Source organism: Notechis scutatus, chromosome 1 (assembly GCF_049901735.1).
Source record: "Notechis scutatus isolate UNSWTSFEM ecotype Mainland chromosome 1, rNotScu1.2, whole genome shotgun sequence".
In the NCBI taxonomy this organism is placed as follows: Eukaryota; Metazoa; Chordata; class Lepidosauria; order Squamata; family Elapidae; genus Notechis; species Notechis scutatus.
Genome location: NC_142009.1, coordinates 325,091,326 through 325,116,987, shown reverse-complemented (window position 1 = coordinate 325,116,987; position 25,662 = coordinate 325,091,326). Strand labels below are relative to the sequence as shown.

The window sequence follows — 25,662 nt, the reverse complement described above, 5'->3', positions numbered from 1 at the left end:
GTCTTACGACCACACTGGAGTCCAAAAATCCTGTTGCTAAACACCACAGTTGTTAAGTGACTTTTTCCCAACCTTTCTTGCCAGTTATTAAGTGAATCACTGCAGTTGTTAAGTCCGTGACATGGTAGTTAAATGAATCCGACTTCCCCATTGACTTTGCTTGTCAGGTCGCAAAAACTATCTTCTGACGGGAACATCGCAACCGTCATAAATACGTGCCAGTTGCCAAGTCACACATGACCATGGGGGTGCTGCAATGGTTGTTAAGTGTGAAAAACTGAGCTAAACTACTTTTCTTGGCACTGTTGTAATTTGGAATGGTCAATGAACGGTTGTAAGTCAAGGATTACCTGTAATGGGCAGGATCTGTTATGGCAATAGCAATAGCACTCAGATTTATATACTGCTTTATAGTGCTTTACAGCCCTCTTTAAGTGGTTTACAGAGTCAGCCTATTGCCCCCAACAATCTGGGTCCTCATTTTACCAACCTCAGAAGGATGGAAGGCTGAGTCAACCTTGAGCCTGGTGAGATTTGAACGGCCAAATTGCGGGCAGCCAGTAATCAACAGAAGTAGCCTGCAGATTTGCACTCTAACCACTGTGCCACCGTGGCTCATAATGGTTGTAACTATGATTGTAACTCGGGGGCTACCTGTACTGCGATGCCCACTTTGCCATTTTGATGAAATCTTCTGATCCTGCAGATCCCTCCGATTATTGTGTTCAGCTGGGTTAAGCATAGTTCATGCCCACTTGTTTCATAAATCCAAAAGAACACAGCTAATATAAGCCTACCGTAATAAGAGCCATCTAAATTATGAAGTCACGAACAAGATACCTTGACGAATAAAGTCACGAACAAGATACTCAATTGATTTGGTGAGTTTGCAAACCCACAAAATCTTTTTTTTAAAATTAGCTTGGCATTTTATAGTGCGGATTAGCTGTTTTAAGATATCCAATGATTCAAGTAAGAACTTTTTAAAAATGGGCTCGATATAATAGTATTCTACATCTATTTCGCAGCAAGCCCTCGGACAGGGGTCCCCAAACTTGGCAACTTCAAGATTTGTGGACTTCAATTCCCAGAATTCCTCAGCCAGCAAAGCAAAGCTGGCTGAAGAATTCTGGGAGTTGAAGTCCACAAGTCTTGAAGTTGCCAAGTTTGGAGACCTTTGCCTTAGGAGATAGGAACGGGGCTGCCTTCTGACTAGGTGAGTATTGAATTTAAGATCAACAGGCATTTGAACCTGAAGCAAATACAAAGGGAAATAAAGGTATCAATCTCTGGCAGTTGTTTTATATGAACTATTCCCATTAGTGCAAAGGAAAGCTGCTCAGATGACCACTGGCATCCAAAATTTATTTTAACAGCAGCTTTATTTAAAAAAAAAAGTGTTCATTCTTTTTAATTCCTTCCTGCCTATATCAGGACACCATCTAAGGAACAATTCACTAGGCCTAGATGAAAACTAGAGAGGTCTTTTTAGCAAGAGTATTTTTTTCGAAACGCAATGAAATTAACATTCTTGTCAGTTCTCTGAGAAATCTGGCAAGCTGCAGTCCCAACATACCTCAAGGGTACCAGGTTGAAGAAGGCTGGTCAACAGGACAATTTGCTTGTTTCTATTCTGAGCTGAGAAACCAGATTTTAACCTTGCAGACAGTGGTTGAATTCAAAAAATTTTTACTACCATTTCTATGGGCGTGGCTTAGTGGGCATGGCAGGGGAAGGATACTGTAAAATCTCCAGTCAGAGGTGGCATTTGCCGGTTCTCCAAACTACTTAAAATTTCCCCTACCGGTTCCCCAGAACTGGTCAGAACCTGCTAAATACCACCTCTGCTTAACAGAGACAAAAAAAAATCTCCTTCACCAGTCTCAGATGCTGGAGAAGCTTTAAACTTGTTAGAGAGAAATGTGACCTATTTAATCATTAGAGTTGCGTGCTGCTGAATCTTTCAGAATGAAGACCTAACATTTTTGCAGTTTTTTAAGGGTGAAAATAAAAAAGGAATTGGAACTGAAGTCCAAACTTTTGAATTTATATTATACTAGCTGTATACCTCTTCGCTACGAAACTATGTCATCGGGCTTAATTTTTGGGAAGGCAAATAACAGGGAAAAAAATGTGTCTCTGCCTACCAGCATCCATTGGTATTCATCTGGCTAGCGTCCTGTCAATGTGTGACAGAGTTGAGGGCTGTTTGGAAACGGAAGCGATATTTGCTGTGTGAGCAGGAAGGAGACAGCAAGGAGCCTGGGCGTGGCTTAGCTCAACTGTTCTGTACTAAAGCTGGTTGCTCCTGTGAAGCTAAAACTGAAACTCTTCTCCTCTGCTTGTGTTTTGCATTTGGAACAGATTTCTTTTCAGGTGGGGAGGGGGAGTAGAACTCCTTAGCATCAGAGTGTGTTAATAATAATATACAAAATACTAATGCTCTGATGGTTATTTCAAAAAATCCTTTCTTAGTGAGCACCTAGAAGCCCAAAGGAACATACGTGCCAAATTTCATGTTTGTAGGCTTTACGGTTCTGGAGATTTTGTGATGATGCATGAGTATTGTTTCGCTTTTATATATATATAGATTATTCTACCATGGAAAAAGTGAGTGCTTTTAAGCAGTATTTGGACTACTCTACAACTGACTACAATAACCCACCCACCCCAGTATGGTGCGGTCAATATGTCACACTATTTACTCATTATTTCAATTTACACACTGGTTCTCTATTCACAAAACACTCATGGTGGACTACAGCCTCCATTACCCCAACTAACAAGATAATTGCTGGTGATGGTTGGGTATGATGGGATTGGCCTGCAGCATATCTGGATAGCACCTGGGTAGAAAAGTTTAACCTAAGCAAAGCAAAATGTTTGAACTATGATTTGTTATGGGGTGGCTGCTTCTCCCTGCTTTGGCCTTCCTCAGTTGCTCAGTCAGAAGGCCCAGCCTGGAGATGACCAAAAGCAAGGCATGCTGGGATTTGTAGTTTTATAATGCCTGCATGTCACAGATCCCATAGGTCTAGCTTTCGTCTCCCTATCTGGGTTTAAGACAACTGCCTTCACTCCAATCCCATCATCCAGGACCTTTGCGGCCTTCCAAGTGTTGAAGCAGCACAGAGGAAAGATGGACAGTTGCTAGGCAACCATACACAACCTGTGGAGGGCATCAAGGTCCCAATTCCGGAACAGGATATCAGCCTGCAAGACTGGCATATCTGAAGGTGGGAGAACCTAGCCCCGTGTAACGTGATTGGTGTTGAATACTGCAAAGCAATGAAACCAGACATCTCCAAAGCAGGCCCGGGAAATGGAACAAGGACATCATTTTCTGCTGTCTGTCAGCTCATTTGCTCCAGGTAGGTGGACAGCAGCAGCTCAGGAGGCAAAAAGACAGTGCGTTTGTTGCTAACCTTCATTTGGCGTTTGCCTTCGTAGTTGGAACCTGAGGGCAGAGATGTTCAAAAGAAAGTCACATGTTAAAAGCCATCACATGGCTACAGGAGTCCCATGCCCCCTGCTTTCTAGTGGGGCAAAAAGTGTATTCATTCAGAGAAGGATGCCACCAAGCTGGGGACTGCAGATCTACTCCACTGCCTCATATATACATCCCCCTTAGACGGACAGGGCATCTCCATACATGTGCCAATTTTTAAAAATGCAAAGCCCACTGATCAGATTATGTACATCTTTATTATATAGTATACATACTCCGTATCACATGGTTCAATTCCTGTATCAATGTTTCTCAATCTTGCCCAGGTTAACATGTGTGGACTTCAACTCCCAGAATTCCCCAGCCAGCATCCTGGCTGAAGAATTCTGAGAGTTAAAATTCATGCATCTTAATGTAGCCAGGAACCAAGAATAACACGCGGAGTTACTCCAAAGCAGTTTTCTTTATTGCTCCTCACCTACAGACAGAATTTTTGCCAAACCAAAGCAAAGTACTAACATCGATAAAGATACACTCTGAGAACTTCTAAGAAGGAGCTGACTTCAGCCTCTTCCTTCCAACCAAGCTATCTAAACCAGTGGTCGCCAATCAGTGGGCCAGGGACCACTGGTGGTCCACAAGAAAATTTTGATGGTCCGCAGAGAAATGTCAGCCCCAAAGCAATTAATTCAGGCTGCGCGAGAACACAAGGCTGCGCCGCCCACATGGCTCGCGGGAACACAAGGCTTGTATCGCTGGCATTGCGAACAACACAAGGTAGGGAGGGGAGGGGGGAAAGGGTGGAGGGGGGGAACTTGCCCCACGTGCCCCACGCGCCTGGCCTGGCCACTGGGCTGCTTCTTTCTGCTTCTTTCTTCTTCTGCTTTTGGCTGCATGCAAGGAAAGCAAGAAAGGAAAGAGACTGCACAAGGAAAGAGACTGCACCGGCGCGACAAGTCTCACAAAGACTCATTTCTAGCAGAGTTTGGGGGAGAGGAAGAAAGACTTCTGCTGCTTTCCTTGCATGAAGCCAAAAGTCTCTCTCTCCCTCCCCCTGAATGGAGCTGGAGACGATATCCTGCGATCCCAAATAAAGAACGATTGATCGGTAGGAAAACGGGGGGATTTTCCCAGGGTCTCTGGTCCACAGGATTTAAAATTATGAGTTTGGTGGTCCCTGAGATCCAAAAGGTTGGCGACTCCCTCCTGGGAATCCAGGCTGCATTCATCATCATCCTCTTTTAATGACCCCCATAATCCCTCACAGGGTGGAGTCTGGGCAATTGAATGGAGCTGAGTGTTTACTGGCCAGATGCCCTTCCAGTCAGCAATGCGGAGTTTTATTCAACAGATATATTCTCAGTGGGCCAGAGAGAGAAATATCTACCTCTACCTAGGATCGAACTCACAGCCTCCTGATTGTGAGGCGAGAGCTCCACCTCTAGGCCACCACACCACCCAGAATCCCGGTTACATTCTACCACATAAATACTGCTGTAACACTTCGTTTAGTTTTGCAAATGTGCCATGGGAAGAAGATGCCACAAGAATTAACCAGCTCCTTTCCTAAAAACAATGCATGGAGAAGTGAAGGTACATGGTGGATCCAAATTTGCAAGATGGTGGATGTGACCTTGCAAGAGAAGCCCCACCTCTTTTATACGTGTATAAAAGGACCAGGTTCCTTTGCTTGTCATCTTGCAAATTGTGACACCCCCAAGGGTATCCTGATGTGACTTATAGTGCCAAGTCTTTTCTCTACTCTCAAAGGCTCTTTTACATGCTAACAGTGACCAAGTCTGTTACTATCCAGGCTGATTACATAGCTGGTGAAGCTACAGCAGACAATCAATAACCATTTGCACGGGAAATGAGTAGCAGTTTCTGGCAGCCCTCTACCTTTCTTTCCAAAGGCTGAGTAATTGTTCTTTAAAAAAAAAAATAACTATGTTGAAATACCTGATTGTAAATGTATTAACAGCGGCTAGGATTGTATTTGCTAAAAATTGGAAAAATGAGAAAACACCATCACAGGAGGAAATCATTAAGAAAATATTGGAATGTGCTGAAATGAGTAGATTGACATTTGAAATTAGAGAACAAGAGAATAAACAATTTTATAAAATTTGGGATCTTTTCTATCAATGGTTAGATAACAAAGTACAGTAATGAAATATGTAGATTTCTAGAAAATAATAAATATATAAAGATGTACTTTTTTTTCTTATTATAACTACAAAATGATTTTAGGATAGATTTGGGGTGATAATATGAACTGTTATACAATAAATTAAGTAAATTATGGTTATCTTGTAAAATATGAATGAATAAAAGTATAGTCAAATGATTGATTAATAATGATACTAAGGTATTTAGTTTTCGATTGATAATATGAGATTATATGTAATATAATTGTAATTGAAGGCTACGAAATGCAAGCACAAAACAATTTGTAAACCAACCGGCACACTGTATGTACACCTATGGAAGACAGCTTGATGTTTTGATGTTTTGTTTGTTTATGTTTGTTTTTAAAAACCAATAAAAATTTTATTTAAAAAAAATAACTATGTAGAAAAAAACATAAAATCTGCAATGGCTCAGTTGAAATTGCAGCCACTGCAGACAGGTTGTGGGAGAAAGTTATCTTTCTTATCCATACACGGGGTAGGGAAGGAAAAAAAAATAACAGTGCCTAAGTGAGGGGAGGCTTAAAATATTATCTGCAGTGTACTGGCCACACATTGGCAACTTAATCATCCATATGCTCTGGCTACAGAAAATCTGCAGGTGACCAGAAAAACGTAATTCTCTGTTACCTTCCTTTTTTAACATTGAAGGTTGAGCTGGACAACATAGCAAAATTTCATAAAACTCTTAAACTGGGCGTAAAACTGATCCTCTCTTTTCAGCATTAGTTGTCTAACAGCCAATAAGCCAATAAGCACACCCAATAAGCAGTCTAGCGTACCATGTAAATTTGTCAAGATGAACACAACTTTAAGGAGGCCAATGTAACCTGGATCTGCCCTATTACTTGAAGATCCCTGCTTTTGAACGTTACCACTCACTGCTAGCATCCCTTGAGGCAGATCTGGTCCAAAATATCCACAACAGCTTGCAATACACCACACATCCACACATATGCTTTTCATAGTCTTCCTCAGTGGACCCCCATTGATTACACACCCCGTTAAACATCTGTATCTTTTGTGGCTGCAGAAAGGGAATGCTTATCTCTGCTTCCGACCAGCATCTTTGATAGAAAGTGCCCCAGGAATTATAAAACAATAGGACAGCATGTAAATTTTCAAAACTAAACAAAAATATATTGGAAGAAGGTCATGCTGCTTCCAAGATGATATCTCCAATTTATGACAGGTACCAGTTTTTTAAAGTTCTTCCATGAAGTTGCGCTTTGCTTTATTCATTTTGAAATTCTGCTCTTTATATTTATGGAGACATTCACTAGATAGCCAAGCCTATCTAGAAGCTATATTGGAACTATTGTATTTTTGCTACAATTTTAATCAAGAATTTGAGAATCTTCTTACTAAACTTGTGCACTGTCCCTTTAAATGGGTATTCAAAAATGGCCCGATTAACTGTCTGCCTGGAAGGATAGATTGTGAACTGGGAGGCAGCTCCTTGTGGCCTAGCCCTTACTGGTTGGGAGAGATAGCAGTAAACCCAACAGCAAGTAAGCTTAAAATACTGTATATATGTATATATATAAATACACACGTATATTAGAATGTAGTTACTCACTGGCAGAGACGAGGTCCATGTACTGGCAGAGGGCATGAAGCAGCAGCCGTTCAAAGCTGCAAGAGAGAGAGAAAATGGCATTTAACAAGTCCACTTAGGAATCCGTGGAGGGGAAACCCCTTCTGATAGCTTTCATCTTATTTGCACATGAAGCCCATTTATCTGGGAAGCCATGGATATGGCAAAGGACTCTCTTCCCCAGAAGGATCAGACCAGGTGAAAAAAATATAACAGTGCATCAAACTTTACCCACTTTAAGAGGCTACCTAGAACAGTGATTCTCATCCTCTGATCCGTGGGGCCCTGGGGGCCTGCAATGTTGTCACAGGGGATCTACGAATATTTGAGAGTGCTTTAAATCTTGAGTTAAATCTTGGGGATCCATGACCACAGAAGGTATTTAAAGCAGGTCCGTGGTGAAGAGAAAGTTGAGAACCACTGCCCTAGATAAATACCCATTCAAAATTTCTATAATAATTATCACCGACAGTGGAGTTAATTCTAACTCTAAGGCAGTATCTTTGGGACAGATGTAGAAGAATGCGTTAAAAGTTTCAAGGTTGGCAACTTTTAACATTTACGGACTTCAACTCCCAGAATTCTCCAGCTGAGTAGAGGTTAAAGGTCGCCATGGTTGAAAAAGATTGCTGTAAAGCACCTGACAGTTGCCTAGGGAAGTAGCATTTGTTGACTAGAATAGGAAGAAACAGATCAGCCTGGCATCCCAGTTGTAGCCTTTGAAAAGGTGATCTAATGCTCAAAATGGTTTGTACTTTATCTCTCTCATTCCCAGCCAATATAAAGGATAGAGAGCAATTGCAGATAAGAGTCTAAAATAGCTGGACAAGGCCACCTTAGCTGTCACAGAGCTAGCTGATTAATACTACTGCTCAGTCTCAAACTTGCTCTATCTCTTGCCTGCCAATGCATTGTGATTTGGATAATACAATTCAGCCTTCACAAGAATGAAACTGTTCGGGGTAATGCCTGCACAGACTTGGAAGCTTGTCGTCTTGGTGCAGTGGTTACAATGCAGTATTAGAGGCTGACTCTGCCTATTGCCAGGAGTTCGATGCTGATGGGCTCAAGGTTGACTCAGCCTTTCATCCTTCCAAGGCCGATAAAATTAGGACCCAAATTGTTGGGGGCAATATGCTAACTTTGTAAACGCTTAGAGAGAGTTGTGAAACATTGTGAAGTGGTATATAATAGTGCTATTACTATGGATATTGCTATTTTCTAGAGAAAGCAATCACCAGAAAAGGCTTGAGCATAGCATTTGCCCGCTGGCTTCTCTTATTCTATGAACAAGGACATTTTTGGTGAGAATGGCAAAAAAACCAGATCAGCTATGAATGAATGAATGAATGTTGGATAGGCTCTTAACATCACAGTCTCGTTTTGCTCTAAGATTCCTAAAAAGAGATAGTGGTAGAAGAACAATATAAACTGAAAAAAGAAAAAAGAGAGAGACAGCAAGAGAAATGATGCCGGGAATTACATTTTCTATCTTTTTTATACTTTAGTACCTCAGCTACTTAATAAGCTGTTTCATTGTTTTTAAAAATATCTGTGTAACATGCCAACCACATTGTAGGGGTGTTGTATATGGCCTTTAGGTGCTCTCCCAGATCATATCAGTTTTCAACAAGGCCATTTTTTCCCCTTGGAAGTGAAAAGTGTTAAGTTGTCAACCAGCTGCGAAGCCTCACCTGGTTATTTCATACATCAAAACATCCCCTAAGTCAGGGGTCTTCAAACTTGACAGCTTTAAGACTTCTGGACTTCAACTCCCAGAATTCCTCCTCCAGTCATGTTAGCTCAGGAATTCTGGGAGTTGAAGTCCACAAGTCTTAAACTTGCCAAGTTTGAAAAGCCTTGCCCTAAGTGTTCTAAAAAGCAGAAACAACCAGTGGACTACAAGTTTGGGGGTGGGCCTCCTCTAGCACTAAGGAGACACTTCCTGACAGAATAATTAATCAATGGAATGGCTTGCCTCTAGAAGTTATGGGTGCTCCATCACTGGAGGTTTTTAAAAAGAGATTGGACAGCCATTTGTTTAAAATGGTATGGGGTTTCCTATTTGAGCAGGGGTTGGATTAGAAGACCTCCAAGCTCCCATCCAACTCTTGCTATTCTGGTAATCTTTTTCTCTTGCTGTCAGTCCCCCACCATCCCTCAAAGCATTTAGGAAGTTAAAAAAAACCCACCTTGATTACAAAACATTGGCCGCTTCAAGACAGGAGCTAACGGTAGTGTAAAAACAGGTTCAGATGTCCCTCACTAGAGGCACTACAGGAGTCCTCAACAACCACAATCGGGGTCAGAATTTCCATTGCTAAAGCAGATGGTTGTTAAGTGTGTCGTGCCCAGTTTTATGACTTTTGCCATGATTGCTAAGTGAATCAGAGCAGTTAAGTGAATTCCAGAGTTGTTAAGTGAATTCCACCTTCCCCCGTTGCTTTTTGGAAGCTGGCTCAGAAGGTGGCAAAAGGCAATCACACAACCCTGGGACGCTGCAACCATCATAAATACGTGCCAGTTGCCAAATTTGGATTACATGACTGTGAGGATGCTGAAATAGGTGTAAATGCAAGGACCGGTGGCAAGTTATTATTATTATTTTTACAGCACTGTTGTAACTTTGAGTGGTTGCTTAAGTGAATGGTTGTAAGTCACGGACTATTTGTAGATAAGTGGGGGCAAGCCCATTTCCCATTCTTACCACTGCCAGCCTCAAAACATAGCCATGGGCAAATCACCATATTTTAATACAGATTATGGGGTCATGTTACGTGCTAGAAATGCTACAAAATACATTAATATGCCTCTTAAGACACCTAGCCTTGTTACCATGCTGGATGAATTTTGAAACCAAGTTTCAAAGATGCCAGAGAGTTCAGCATACTATAGGTTTTGGTTCAATTATCCTTTATTGCTTAGAGTCAAAAGAGATTTCTTACATGAAAACCACCTCACAACAGATGATGTTTTTTTCTTAAATGTTCAGTCTCAAGTATCTGTTGGGTTTGTTTCAGAAAACTCTCTTAGTTCTATTAGGGTGGCTAGAAAACTCGGGCTAGCACAGTTATTCAAAGCAACTGGTTTCCAGGAAAGGCTGTGGCAACAGTGGTCAAAAAATGGCAACCCAGACTGTAACTGAAATCCCACCCCTTTTTAATATGCCTTAGAACAAGGGTCTTCAAACTTGGCCAATTTAAGACTTGTGGACTTCAACTCCCAGAATTCCTGAGCTAACATGACTGGAGGAGGAATTCTGGGAGTTGAAGTCCACAAGTCTTAAAGCTGTCAAGTATGAAGACCCCTGCCTTAGAATCACTAACTTGACTCTTTTCATCCCATTCCTATCTTGATTTTGCAGAAAAAGCCTCCAATTTTTTTTGTAATTTAAAAAGGAGGGTATCAAATTGGCCACAGATAAATCCAAGGCAGCATAGTTTGAAAATTGGATCAAAACAGTTGGAAAATGAGAAAAATCTCAACTTTCAACGCTCCAGAAGAAATGAGTGACTTTGTTTTGAGGTGTTTTCCTAAGTGCTGTTTAGCTTGAGGGAAAACTATAGTGATTCTGGGTAGTTCCCTTGGCACTCAGCAGGCTTCCTACTCATCCTTACCTAATTACTACTACTATCATTATCATAAATTATTTTAACTTAAAAAGGAAATGAGAAGCTTGCCTCTCACAAAATGAGGAGCTAGGCCTTGAGCAACATCTTCATTTATATATTAAAAAGTATCTAAATTCCATAGGCAGGTTCAGTAACTAAAAGGAACAGAGTGGTCTGCTAAAGAATTGCCCAGAAAATAAAAAGAGAAAGAAGATAAATGAAAAGAAAAAGAAGTTGGAGAGATAATGAGCATCAGAGGAGGCCTCTTGGTATCAGAGGAGGCCTTGGTGACTGATTAAGCCCATCTCAGCTGCCATTTTGTAAACTCCCATGGCAGCCATTTGAGGAGAACATCCTAACAGGCTTTCAACATTCAAAATACACACACTAGTTGATGGTCTGGTCAAGCTTTGCGTGCCAAATAAAGTCACTGCTGAGAATAGCAGTCAGCAATAGTTACCTATTGTCCATCATAGCTGTGTAGACAGCTTGAGGGTTAGTGGAGAAAAAGGCCAGCAACTCTTCCTCCAAGCCTTCCAGGGTTTCCTGCAAAGTAAACAACAAGCTGCATCTTTCAATCTGCAACAGGGAAAATCCACATCAATGTTTTTTAGCTGTGACGACTTAAAAGATGGGTGGACTTTGACCACACCGTTCCAATAGGCTCTTTTTGTCCTGGATTCAGACCTCCAACAGCTGCCCTGGGATGTGGCAAATGGCCATAAATGCAGGCCAGTTGCTGGGCATTCAAAATGCATTCGTGTGACAGTGGGGTGGCAGCTCTGAATCCAGGACAAAAGGAGCCTGTTGGAACTGTGAGTAATCGCTAAGCAGCCAGTCATAAGTGGAGGACTACCAGTATAAACCGCTTCTGTTGTTGCCTATAGAACGTACCATGGGAATCCGACTTCGTTTCAGGGTGGTTCGTAAGCGTCGGCTGATGCGCTGAAAACAGTCTTTGGGTGTGAATGGAGGATGCTCTGTAACAGTAGGGAAGAAAAGAGACAGAAAAAAAAATGTAACCAAAAATACACCAAATAATCCTGGAAGAATATCTCATTCCTGCAGGGCAAAGCCAATACATTTTGGAAGCCTGCAAGTTTTCTTAGTGTTGGATTGATTTTCACGGTAAACTGGTCTTGGATATGGATGTTCCATTTATAAAGAGCCATGGTGGCGCAATGGTTAGAACGTAGTATTGCAGGCTAACTCTGCATTCCCAGTGCCAAGGAGTTTGATCCTGGCCGGCTCAAAGTTGACTCAGCCTTCCAGATCATCGAAGGTTGGTAAAACAAGGATCCAGATTGTTGTGGTCAAAATCCTGACTTTGTAAATCGCTTAAGAGAGGACTGTAAAGCACTATGGTATATACTGTATTTTTCAGAGTATAAGATACTCCGAAATGTAAAACACATCTAGCTTTTGGGGAGGAAAACAAGAAAAAAAAATCTGCCTCCCAGCAAATCTGCCTCCTCCTTGTAGCAAACAGCCTGTTTCAATTTCAGCTTCAATTAGATCCCAGGATCAGCTGTTTCAGGCTGCAGGGATTGCCATAGCCTATTGCTGCCTCTGTGCCCCCCATTTTTGGCCTCCGCATGCCCCGTTTTCTGCCTCCGCATGCCCCGTTTTCCGCCTGTTCCAGGTGGCAGGGAGGAAAATGGGGCGCTTGGAGGCTGAAAATGGGGCGCACGGAGGCAGCAATAGACAGTGGCAATCCCTGCAGCCTGAAACAGCTGACGGTCGGGAGGCCTATCCAACTGACAATCAGCTGCTTCTGCTAATCAGGCTATGCTGAAGCTGACCAGGCTGTTTGCTGCAAGGAGGCAAATTGCTGGGAGGCAGAGGCCAAAGGGTGGGGGCCAGCTGTATAAGATGCACAGACATTTCCACCCACTTTTGGGGGTGGAAAAAGTGTGTCTTATACTCCGAAAAATATGGTAAGTCTAAGTGCTATTGCTATTCTTAACCAGCAGGACAAAAGGCCTTCTCTTCCTCCTGTTCAAATTCCCTGATTTATGCCTGATGTGTTAAACCAGGGCTATCAAACTCATGGCCCAAGGAGGCGTCATGTGCTGGCCATGCCCCCGCCTGGTTTAGTAATGGGAGAAAAAAGTCCTGATACTTCACGTAATGCCGCCGTGAGTTTAACACCCCTGATTTAAACTATACTGAAGGAAGACAGAGACTTCTTTTTGCCCATAATTAGTTTACTTTATTGTCATTGCACCTCGTACAACAAAATCAAACACCATCTTCAGTGCACATCATGACCATGAGCATGAAAATAAACACAAACACACGTCCTTCACCCTCCACACACTGAACCGGAAACCCCCAACACCACACCAACACTGCACTATACAGCAGAATTCAAAAGAGCTACTGCCCTGGGATAGAAGCTTTTTTCAGCCTATTTGTCCTTGTTTATTATTCTGTACTGTCTGCCAGATGGTAATAGTTAAAAAAAAATAGTTCAAAAATAATGTCCTTGCACTCTCTTTTCCATACCTTTCCACTTGACTTCCGCTTTATCAGGAAATTTGTTTTTCGGTTTTTTGGAAGCCTCCTCTTCTAAATACAAAAGGACTCTCTCTTGTTCTTCCCCGGACCGGTTCATGAAATCATTCCAGATCTAAGAGACATATAAATGATAATATAAATCCATTTCCAATTCCTCTCCTTTGCCATTTGCAGTAAACAAAGCAAACTTAGCTCTGGTTCACACAGGGCTGCATGCATCAACCACTTAATTGACAGCTCCAGCAAGGGATGCCTTTTAATGGAGGTAAGATAAATGGAAAGGGTGGAACGTTTTCCTTTCAAAGGGAAGTTTTTAACAGACTCTATTTATGATATGTGTTTACTAACTCACAGCTGACTAAGCACCATAAATACATGCAAACTAACATACTGTACCACATTAAGCCCAAAATATTTTCTCAGTTCTGATTTATTAAGATTTATGTCTTGATGTAAACTTAGCTGATTTGGTCAATAAACCGAGTTTGAAGAAATCCTTGTTTAAGCCTTATATATACTGAGAGTTAAACTGATATTTTGAGAGAGGGAGTTTCTTAGCCTTTGCCACCCTATAGCTTCTCCTTTGATAAAAGACACACAATTCTAGACTGCTCTTCTCTTTGTTGAGTTTATTTGAAATTTGCCAAGCTAGAAAATATATTTAGGCTAGCCCTGAAGGATTGTATCTCTTTTCTAATCTTCATTACTATTAATGAATAGAGTAGAGTAGAGTAGAGTAGAGTAGAGTAGAGCAGAATTATTTATTAGCCAAATGTGATTGGACAAACAAGGAATGTGTCTTGGTGTAAATACTCTCAGTATACATAAAAGAAAAGATACATTCATCAGGAGTTGAGAATCATAGGGTATGACACTTAATGATAGTCATAGGGTACAATAAGCAATCAATCATACTAGGGAACAGTCAATATAAATCGTAACGATACAAGCGACAAAGTTACAGTCATACAGTCACAAGTGGGAGGGGATGGGTGGGAAGGAGTGATGACAAGATTAACAATAATAGTGGTGCAGACTTTGTAACAGTTGAACAGGGTTGAGGGAATTATTTGTTTAGCAGAGTGATGGCTTTCAGGGAAAAACTGTTCTTGTGCCTAGTTGTTCTGGTGTGCAGTGCTTTATAGCGTCGTTTTGAGGGAAGGAGTTGAAACAGTTTATGTCCAGGATGTGAGGGGTCTGTAAATATTTTCACAGCCCTCTTTTTGACTCGTGCAGTATACAGGTCCTTGATTGAAGGCAGGTTTGTAGTAATTGTTTTTTCTGCAGTCCTAATTATTCTCTGAAGTCTGTGTCTGTCCTGTTGGGTTGCAGAACCAAACCAGACAGTTACAGAGGTGCAGATGACAGACTCAATCATTCCTCTGTAGAACTGGATCAGCAGTTCCTTGGGCAGTTTGAGCTTCCTGAGTTGGTGCAAAAAGAACATTCCTTGTTGTGTTTTTCTGATGACGTTTTTGATGTTAGGTGTCCATTTTAGGTCATGTGATATAGTAGAACCTAGAAATTTGAAGGTCTCTACTGTTGATACGGTGTTGTCCAGTATTTAAGAGGTGGTAGTATGGGAGGGTTTCTTCTAGTCTACCACCATTTCTACGGTTTTGAGTGTGTTCAGTTCCAGATTGTTCCGGTTACACCATGAGGCAAGTTGTATAACCTCCTGTCTGTATGCGGATTTGTCGTTGTCTCGAATGAGACCAATCACTGTTGTGTCATCAGCAAACTTCAATATTTTAACAGATGGATCGTTTGAGATGCAGTCATTGGTATATAGGGAGAAGTGGAGATAGCACACAGCCTTGGGGGGGCCCTGTGATGATTGCACAGGTATTGGATGTGATTCTGCCTAGTTTCACCTGCTGCTTCCAGTCTGTTAGGAAGGTTATGATCCACTTACAAGTGTGTTCAGGTACCGCTAGTTGGTTTAATTTACTTGGAAGAGTGTCTGGAATGATGGTATTGAATGCTGAACTGAACTCTACAAAGAGGACCCTTGCGTAGGTATTTGGAGATTCAAGGTGTTGTAGGATGTAATGCAGAGCCATGTTAACAGCATCATCATATTTGTTCGGTATGCAAACTGCATGGGATCTAACAGCGGATCGGTGATGGTTTTCAGATGGGTCAGCACAAGCCTTTCAAAGATTTTCATAACTACAGATGTTATAGCAACTGGTCTGGAGTCATTCAGTTCCTTGATGGAGGGCTTCTTTCACACTGGGATGATAGTAGAGAGTTTGAAGCAGGAAGAAACATAGCACATCTCTAGTGATCTATTGAAGATTCGGGTGAAGATGGGGGCCAATTGGTCAGCACAGACTTTTAAGCAAGAAGGAGTTATCTTGTCTGGCCCTGGTGTATTTCCTGGCTTTTGTCTGTGTAATAGATCTTGCACTTTTTTTTCTGTGATCACCAGAGGTTGTGAACCCAATGGACTGGGGCCAGTTGTAGGAGGCTTGGCTGTTGTTGGTGTGTTTGAGATGTGGGTTGTGGAGACAGGTGGCTGTAATTTCCTTTCAAACCTGCAGTAAAACACTGCTAGTGATCTGCTAGTTGTTGATTTCCTTCTGCCTGGGAAGGAGGTTTGCTGAAGCCAGTGATGTTTTTAAGAGTTTTCCACATGTTTGCTGGTTCATTTGTTGAGAACTGATTCCTTAACTTTTCAGAGTAGCTTCTTTTTGCTGCTCTGATCTCTCTTGTTAATATGTTTCTGGCCTGGTTGTATAACATTCTATCACCTTTTCTGTAGGCTTCCTCTTGTGAAAATAGAATAGAATAGAATAGAATTCTTTATTGGCCAAGTGTGATTGAACATATAAGGAATTTGTCTTCAGTGCATAAGCTCTCATTGTACGTAAAAACTATAAGTGATAAATCATGACCATAGTTATCATAAAAATACACTCTTCATAAATCATAAGATACAACACTTAGTGATAGAATCAACATAAATCGTGCTAGGAAACTAAATAAAACAATACAAAACATAAAGATACAAGGAACAAAGTTATAATCATAAATAGAAAAGGATATAGGTAATAAAAAAGATGAAAATAATATTAATACAGTCTTACTAAATAGTTTGACAGTGTTGTGGGAATTAGTTGTTTAGCAGAGTGATGGCATGAGGGGTGGAAATGTCCTTGTATATTTACTGTATATTCTGTGCTTTCCCTAGGTACAAAAGACAGTGAAGACAATACTCATAGTATTGGATCCAGTTCTACTTGACCTAAAATGGAAGAAGGATGTGGAGGAACTAGAAGTAGCAAAGAGGGTGAGACTGTTGAAGGCTAAATCCTATGAACAGCTGTCAAAGGATCTAGGTACGATAAACCAAAAGAAGAGACGACCAAGGGGAGACATGGCAGTAGTCTTCCAATATAGGTAGTCTTCAACTTACGGCTGTAATAGAGCCTGCTTGACCAACTTGAATTTGTATTTTTTGGTGGCCAGTCGTAAAGCGAATGCCACAGTCATTAAGTGAACCAATTGTTTGCTTTTGGCCAGTTTTACCAAAAAACGGAAGTACATGCTAGATTTTGACAAAAACATACAATGTGGTCACGCGAATAGCTGTAAATGAGGGATGGTTGCTGAGTGTCCAAAATGATTGTGATTGTGATGGGGGAAGGGGGGAGCTGACATAACTTTGGAAGAAGAGTCATAAGTATCCCTAGGGCGATCTGTCATAACTTTGAACAGTTCCTAAGTGACCGATCATAAGTTGTAGATTACCTGTACTTGAACGGCTGTGCCAGGGAAGAGGGTGGGGATTAATTCTCTATAACTCCTAAAAGTTAGAGAAGAATTAAGACGTGGAGATTTCAAAACAGGGAGATCCAAACTCAAGCTAAGGAGGAATTTCTTGTTCATGAGCTCTATTGGGCACTGGGACAAGCCTGCTCCTGGACTCATGGAGATGCCATTACTGGAAGTTTTCAAGCAAAGGTTGGGCTGCCTTTTGCCTGGAGGGTTTGAGGATTCCTGGGCCAGACTAGAAGATCTTCAACTTCCATTCCAACCCTATGATTCTTTCAGTTTTATTTCACAACAACTCTGTGAGAAATTCCACGGGATAACTTTGGGTTGGTAGAGAATGCAGTAGCTGCAAAACCAGGTCACACTGCCGAGAGGTGAACATCCTAACTGCTACACCACTCTTCCTCTCTGACTGAATCATGCTTCTTCAACTTTGTTCCTCATTGTCTTAGCAGGGAGTGTCAGTTTTCTTACATCACCTTCCAAATCACAACCCTAAACATTGCCAGTCGTTCAATGCCCAGGTTTGCACAAAGACTTTCGTTTCCATGGCATGTTAAGAAAACCTAACACCACCCAAGTACTGCACAGTAAGAATGCCTGAAGTGTGACTAAGCAACACTTTATCCTGTAATATTTCTTCCATTATCTTTCCCCATACGACACGCCCTTCTATCATGCTCATTCCTTACACATTACATCACCAAGTTGTGGGTGCACCACTTCAGGACATCCCCAGCACAAGCTGCCGTCCTGGATAACACTCCCTTTTTAATTTAAACGTTAATTTAAAAAACTACCATTCTTAGAGGGCTGCCACTCAATTCCTCTTTGAGGAACAGAAATCAAAACTAGCTAATTACCCCAGGCTTCCCCCAACCAGGTGCCTTCCAGATGGGTTTCAATTTCTGCTTTTGCTAGACATTAGGGCCAGACATTTGGCTAGAGTAGGTCAAAAGTAGGGGCAGAACCCAGAGCAGAAAAATCCAGAACTCTGCTGTCGCAGAGAAGAGAGGATTGACTTATTCTCCAAAGCATCAAATTGCAGGACAAGAAGTAATGGATGGAAGCTTGTTAAAAAGAGACCCAACCTAGAAGTAAGGAGCAATTTTCTGACAGTTAGAACAATTTAATCAGTGGAATAGCTTGCCTCCCAAAGTTATGAGCACTCTCTCACTGGAGGTTTTCAAATAAGACTGAACATCCATTTGACTGGGTTAGGGTTAGGGTTAATGGGATGATATAAGGCAGATGTCTCCAAACTTGGAAACTATAAGACTTGTGGACTTCAACTCCCAGAATTCTTAGTTGCCAAATTTGGGGACCCCCTGATATAAGGTCTCGGGTTGGACTATAAGATCAGCAAGTTCCCTTCCAGCCCTATGATTCTATGTTCTATCTTGCTTTCAGTGAAAGAGGAAACGGTACAGCTCCACAGTCCATACAACTTTTTCTTTATTGTATACAGCTTTTTCCCGTGTTAGGGGAAAAACATTAGTTTTTTTTTTTTGGGGGGGAACCAAAGCTTGGTCCACTCCACTCCAATTCTCTTTTATCCCAACGGCTTACCTCTAGCAGCAGAAGTTACAGTGGACAGCAGCTTCCCTGTGAAAGCATGACTCACCCATAAACCTATAAGGTAAAGGTACCCCTCGCACATATGTGCTATCGTTTCTGGCTCTAGGGAGCGGTACTCATCTCCATTTCTAAGCAGAGAGCCAGCGCTCTCCGAAGACATCTCCGTGGTCATGACTAAACGCCGAAGGCACCTGGAACGCTGTTACTTTCCCACCAAGGTGGTCCCTATTTTTCTACTTGCATTTTTACATGCTTTCGAACTGCTAGGTCGGCAGAAGCTGGGACAAGTAACGGGAGCTCACTCCATTACACGGCGCTAGGGATTCAAACCACCGACCTTTCTGATCGACAAGCTCGGCGTCTTAGCCACTGAGCCACCGCATCCCTTTGTAAACCTATAATCCTTTGTAATAAAGACATGATTTGACATGCATAATATTGTCACATTTTCATTTTATTCTCATACCATCACGTTAGGGGCGGGTTCCTTATGTTTCCTGATTCAATCCTCACCTGAAGGCTATATTTCAACCTCTACCATATCGCCATCCAGTGATGTCACTTAAGAACAGAAAATGCAAAATTGGGCTTGGAGAGAGATGCTGTTTCCAAGGGAGAGGAATCAGGTAGAGAAAACAAAACAAAACAGAGCCCTACCTTCATATAAGTCTCATTTCTGCAGGCCTCAGTAAAAATGCTGGGGGAGGCAGGATGGGCAAGATCTCCATCTTCACTGGCGCAATCATCCCGCTCAAGGAGGGTCATTAGGTAGCGTGCTAGAAATGCACAAAATAATGCAATATGAAGCTTCGTGCAGGTACCTTAATACAAAGCAATTCTCAACTTACAACAGTTTATTTAGTGACTGTTCAAAGTTACAATGGCACTGAAAAAAGGGATTTATGACCATTTTTCACATTTGCAACCTTTGAAGCATCCCCATTGGCCAAGTGATCAAAATTCCAATGCTTGGCAACTAGTTCATACTTATGACAGTTGCAGTGTCCCGGAGTCATGTGGTCACTATTTGCAACCTTCTGACAAGCAAAGTCTTTGGGGAAGCCAGATTCACCTAACAATTAGGTTACTAACTTATCGACTACGATGATTCACTTAACAACTGTGGCAAGATATGTCGTAAAATGGGGCAAAGCCCGCTTAACAAATTCTCACTGAACAACATACATTTTGGGCTCAATTGTGGTCATAAGTCGAGGACCACCCGTAGTGAGCCTTTCAGGGACATCAGTGGGCACCATGGCACATTCAACATCATGCTGCCAGCACTGTTTAACTAGAGGTAATCCTTCACTTACAACCACAATTGCTAAGCAAGGCAGTTGTTAAGTGAATCACACCTGATTTTATGGCCTTTTTTTGCTATGGTTCTTAAACAAATCACTGCAGTTGTTAAGTGAATCATTAAGCAAATCTGGGTTCTTCCACAACTGGAAGCTGCTGGGAAGGTCTCCAATGGCAATCACATGATGCTGGGATGTTGCAACCATTATAAATACTTGCCAGTTTCCAAATGCCCAAATTTTGATCACATCACTTTGGGGGATGCTATGAAGCTTGCAAGGGCAAGGACCACCAGTTGTAATTTACTTTTTTTTTCACCTCTCTTGCCACTTTGAACAGCTGATAAATGAATAGTTGTAAGCTGAAGACTACCTGTATTATAGTTGTAGTTTCATATATACTATAGTTTCCTATCTCCCTTTTTGTACAGAAATTTAAGACTCCTCACACAGTGCTCTTTTTTTCCTATTTTTCCCAATAACAACCCTGAGATAGGTTGGGCTAAGGGAGGGACTGGCCCAAAGTGAGCAAAACAGTTTCTGTGGCTGAAGTAGGATTAAAACCCAGCTCTCTTGATGCCTAGTTCAGCATCTTCATCATCACCTTAGCCTGGTTCTCAATGATCAATTAATTCCTCCATGCCTCAGGCAGCACCAAGCCAGATTGGCCCTAATAGCTACATGGTTGGACTATTCAGGCATAGAATCATGGGGAAGGAAGGAACCTTAGAGATCTTCAATACCTCATCCTCATACCCTTCTAGACAAATGGCTGTCCAAACTTTATGTTTAATATAAAAATAAGAAAACAGCTAGTCCCAATTAGTCTGTAAGATAATAACCTTTGAATGAAGAGCTATCCACCAATGATCAATTATCCAAAATTGGGTAAAAGTGGTTCTTCTTTGAGTAATGATGCACAAACTCATTAACCATCACAACAGAGACTTAAAGAGTACGAAAATATATCTGAAAGTCTGCCAGAGTACTTCTCCTAAGATGGAAATTGGTTGAAATGACATAAAGAGCATTTAATGATATCATTTTCATAACATAGATAATCCTCAAATCACAACCATTCATTCAGCAACTATTAGACATTATGACAGTACTGAAGGGAAAGACCTACTACCTATCCTCAAACTTCAATAAGACTTTTTGATAAAAGCAGTTTTGGGCAATGAAGGAAAAAGTTTGGAAAGATCTGAGCTACTTTTATAACTGAATAGTTCTAAAAGTGCTGGGTCCAAAACTATCAGAATTCCCAGTCAGCGTAATTGTGGTCGATACAAGTTAATAGTTCAAACCTTTGAATTGCATTGAGATGGAAAAGGCTGCTCTGGATTTTGATCAATTTAAAAGGTAACAGCTAGCTACCAAAGGGTTTCTAAGCCTGCCGACCAACCACTTACTGTTCTCCAGGCGCTGAAGGCTCTTCTTCCCTTTTGCCTTGGGAATGAGATCCGAGTTGCGGATGGCTTGGTCAATGTAATATTGCTTCCGTTTGGCTGGAGAAAACCTCTTGGCAGAAGGGGTGGCCAGAGGGGGCAAGCAATCTTCAATCCTTCTGCAAGAGATAAAATTACACACACACACCCAAATCAAACTCTTTATAGACTCTTTATCTTCTCTTTTTGCAAATACTTCAAGGGCCAGCACAGCTAATTGTAAACAAACAAATAAATAACAATCCCAGCTGGATCTAAGCAATTTTCATCAATTGCCAGGAAAAACGAGAGAAGCTGTAGGACTCTCCTGCCATTCTCCTAGCATATAGTTTTTTGAAGTAGGCTGCTCTTAAACATGGAGGATCTACTGAGCTGTTACGAACAATGCTTATATCTATACACATTTTCCATGCCTATTTTTTAATCTTGCAACTGCTGGTTGCTGGATTCTTCCAAAGGATAACAATGAACTAGCAATAGCAATAGCACTTAGACTTATACACCACTTTACAGTGCTTGCAGCCCTTTCTAAGCAGTTTACAGAGTCTGCATATTGCCCCCAACAATTTGGGTCCTAGTTTTACCCACCTTGGAAGATGGAAGGCTGAGTCAACCTTGAGCCTGATCAGATTTGATGTGCCAAATTGCAGGAAGCCAGCAGTCAGCAAACGTAGCCTGCAGCACTGCACTCTAACCACTGCGCCACCATGGCTCTCAATCTTTCCTACGTACTGCCAATTCAATCAATCCCAGGGCTACAAAAGATGGCCTAGGCCAGTGGTGGCTAATCTTTTTGGGCTCCTGTGCTAAAAATTGTGTGTGCACTTGCACGCTTGCGTGCCAGCACTCAGAATACAATGCGCGCCCGACTCCTACGCATGCACACACAATCCCCACCCACCCGACCACATACCCCTGCCGCTCCTTTACCTGCACTGTGCCTCACAGCTGATTTTCGGCCGGTTTGAGGTGTTTTTCGCCCTCCCAGAGGCTTCAGGAAGGCTTCTGCAGGCTCTTCAGGCCAAAAACTAGGTCCGTTTCATCACTTCCAGTATTTCTGGAAAAACAGGAAGTGACAAAACGGGCCTAGTTTTTGGCCTGAAAAGCCTGCAGAAGCCTTCCTGAAGCCCCTGGGAGGCCGAAAAAGGCCTCAAGCCGGCTGTAAATCAGCTGTGAGGAGTGTGCATGCGCAATGAGGTAAGTTTGCCTGCAGTTGCATGCTGGCACAAATGGCTCTGCGTGCCATAGGTTTGCCATCACGGGCCTAGGCTATTGTATGAAGCCTAATTATACAGGTGGTCCTCAACTTTCAACCACAATTGACTTCAACATTTCTGTTGCTAAGTAAAACATTTATTAAGTGAGTTTTGCCCCATTTTATGCCCTTTCTTGCTACAGCCATTAAATGAATCACTGCAATTGTTAAATTAGTAACACAGTTAAGTAATCCTGGCTTCCACATTGATTTTGTTGTAACTTTGAGTGGTCACTAAACAAATGGTTGTAAGTTTGAGGGACCTCAAGGTTGGGGGACCTCCAGCGAGCCTTAGAACTGTAGAAAAGCTTGGGAAATCCCACATAAAGGTATTTCCATTTGGCAGTCCTAAAAAATACACAGACTCATTCATCCCATTCCTCAGATGCGAGTTCAAGATATGGTGAATTTTTGTCTACTTTTATCACAGAAAAATCTGGCTAATGGAATTAATCTTCCAAACAAATATACAGAAAAGAAAAAAAATCCTGCAAGTCTATTTCCCCTCACTTAATTTTCCATTATGATTTATCATCTTCCAGAAGTCAAGCCTCATGGCAGACTGGAGTGAAGCTAAAAAAATGTCCAATTATTTTCCCCTTCACAGTAACCGATTTCAACATTTCCTATTTTCTCAAAAGAATTTGGCAGATACAGTTCCAGGAGAAGAAATCTTTTTGGTGGAGCTGCTGAAAAGATCTAAAAAAAATAACTTTATCCTTTCCCATTGCAGGTAGTCCTCGACTTACAACCATTCATTTAGTAACTGCTTGAAGTTACTTGAATGGCAGTGAAAAAAGTGGCATATGACCCTCTTTTTTACAGTTATGACCACTGTAGGATCCCCATGGTCAAGTGGTCAAAATTCATTTAGTAATTTATGTATTTATGATGGTTGCAGTTCCCAGGGTCTTATTATCACCTTCTGTGACTTTTGGGCAAGTAAAATCAATGGGGAAGCCAGATCACAACCGTGTTAACTTAATAACTGTAGTGTTTCACTTAATAACTGTGGCAAGAAAGGTTGTGAAATGTGACAAAACTCACTTAAGTGTCTTGCTTAGCAACAGAAATTTCAGGCTCAACTGTGGTTGTAAGTTATGACCTCCCTGTACAGTTTTGTCATTCTGCCTGTTTGCTTAACAAGAGGAATATTGGTATTAACTTTTTTAAGAATGGTAACAGCCACCATCTGGGTCAGTGCGAGCCACCTGCTTCTTCAATAATCAGACTACAAGGAAACATTTTGTTTTGTTAAAATTAAAAAAAAAAACTTTTTTGAAAACATTTTGTTAATGTGGCAATCTGACTACTCTGGAGAGGAAGCACTGAGGAAAATTGTGGGTTTTATTTCTGAGTCAACAGGCATCAAGTTACATTGATTGGTTCATCGCTTTCTATGGTATATGCAATGAAGCCTTACATTTTGCAATCCAGTCTTCCTTTAAAATTACATTGGCTCCCACTAACCAGGTTTTTTTTTGGGGGGGGGGGATTGACAGAGGCTCTAAAGATGTGAATTGTGTTTGCGGGAATGGAAGCCTGAGTGTTTATTAAAATCAGAATAAAATAGAATGAGCTGCAAGCTACCTTGGAGGTCTTCTAGTCCAGCCCCCTACTCAAGCAGGAGAACCTATAGTTATTATTTGCCTAGATTGGTTTGATTCCTGGGCTGTTTGTGTTTTATATGATGTTTTTGCATTGTTTTTAAATGTTGGAAGCTGCCCAGAGTTGCTACTGTGAGATGAGTGGCTATATAAATCATATATATAAATAACTGTAAGCTGCCCAGTTACCCTATGTTAAAATGGGTGTCTAGTAAATTTTATTTCTTTATTTATTAATAAAGTTTCCAATTAATAGTGAATACTCCCCCTAAAATGGATAAAGGAGGAAAATAAGGACTATGCCCAAAGTTAATACATTGTATTAGTCTACAATACCCATCATTCTCAGGAAGTTTGCATCATAGGTAGGGTGTAAACTGTTTCATCTGACGGCTGACCATTTCCTCAATCTTTGAATAAAAATAAGGGTGGAAAAAAGTTTAAAAGGTAAAATGTTAGAATACCATCAGATTATGGATAGGATTATGCAGTGTTTCTTTTTCTTACATTAAAACTCTGTACGCTATTGCTTACATAAAATAAAATGATCTCCTTTTTCAGCAGACCTCTTCAGACAACTGACATATCAAAAAGGGATAAAGCATTAATAGATGGTAGACGTCCAAAGTGCAGGGTAACAAAAGGTCCAGCATTGTGTGTAATAAAGCTGTGGAACTCACCCGCCAAGGAATTTGTGAGAGTCATTTAAGTCTCAACTCTTTTTAAATAAAACCTCCACATTAGGAGGAAATACAAGGCAGTGGGTGACAGCTGTTGCATTCCCAACCTTCAAGATCCCGGATGGGCTGGATTTTTACCATCAGATCCTACCCCACTCGACTTCAGAGCTATTAAAAGCACAAACGCCTGCAGATGATAAGGCAGTCTATCAGAGGGAAGGGGCTCCTTTCCCTGGATCTGAATCCAAGGCAAGAAAGGGACGACACACACACAAAGACAATTGTGGAGCGCCCACAATCCTCCAGCCTTCCTCCTACTCACCCGTAGGGCTGGTCCAGGGGGTCTCCAGGCAGCTCCTCCTCCTGACTCCCCCTCAGCCCTCCAGCCGCTCCCCTTTTCAGCCCCACCATCGCTGCCCGGCCTGCTCACCTACCCACCCCTGCACCGCCTTCTCTCTTTCTCCGCTCCCCGAACGCCCGAAGGACGGGACAGACCTAGCCTAGGAGCCACCCCGGGAGGAAGTGACGTCAGCCCGGGGAAGGGAGGCAGGCCTGGAGTTAACCTGCAGCCTTGCAAGGCTGCTGTCCCTGTTGTGGTTGGTGTCGTTGTTGGTTGTGCTGCTCTCCGGTTTGTTTGCCTGCCTGCCT

At 41.8% G+C, this 25,662-nt stretch overlaps 1 protein-coding gene across 3 annotated transcripts; it reads right to left on the bottom strand.

Moving 5' to 3' along the window:
• Nucleotides 1–1,390: 1,390 nt before the first annotated feature.
• On the bottom strand, nucleotides 1,391–25,534 carry R3HDM4 (R3H domain containing 4). 3 transcript variants are annotated; one of them, XM_026670989.2, is made up of 8 exons: nucleotides 25,337–25,534; nucleotides 21,437–21,591; nucleotides 19,381–19,499; nucleotides 13,354–13,477; nucleotides 11,740–11,825; nucleotides 11,306–11,391; nucleotides 7,217–7,272; nucleotides 1,391–3,457 (listed from the first exon to the last, which is right to left on the bottom strand). In XM_026670989.2, exons 1-8 carry the CDS (start codon nucleotides 25,423–25,425, stop codon nucleotides 3,354–3,356), a joined length of 819 nt encoding a protein of 272 aa, XP_026526774.1. In that variant the 5' UTR covers nucleotides 25,426–25,534; the 3' UTR covers nucleotides 1,391–3,353. The 3 variants fall into 3 exon arrangements, with proteins under 3 accessions (XP_026526774.1, XP_087808717.1, XP_087808718.1); XM_087952591.1 differs by lacking the exon at nucleotides 1,391–3,457 and adding an exon at nucleotides 5,211–5,447; XM_087952592.1 differs by lacking the exon at nucleotides 1,391–3,457 and adding an exon at nucleotides 6,593–6,704.
• Nucleotides 25,535–25,662: the final 128 nt, after the last annotated feature.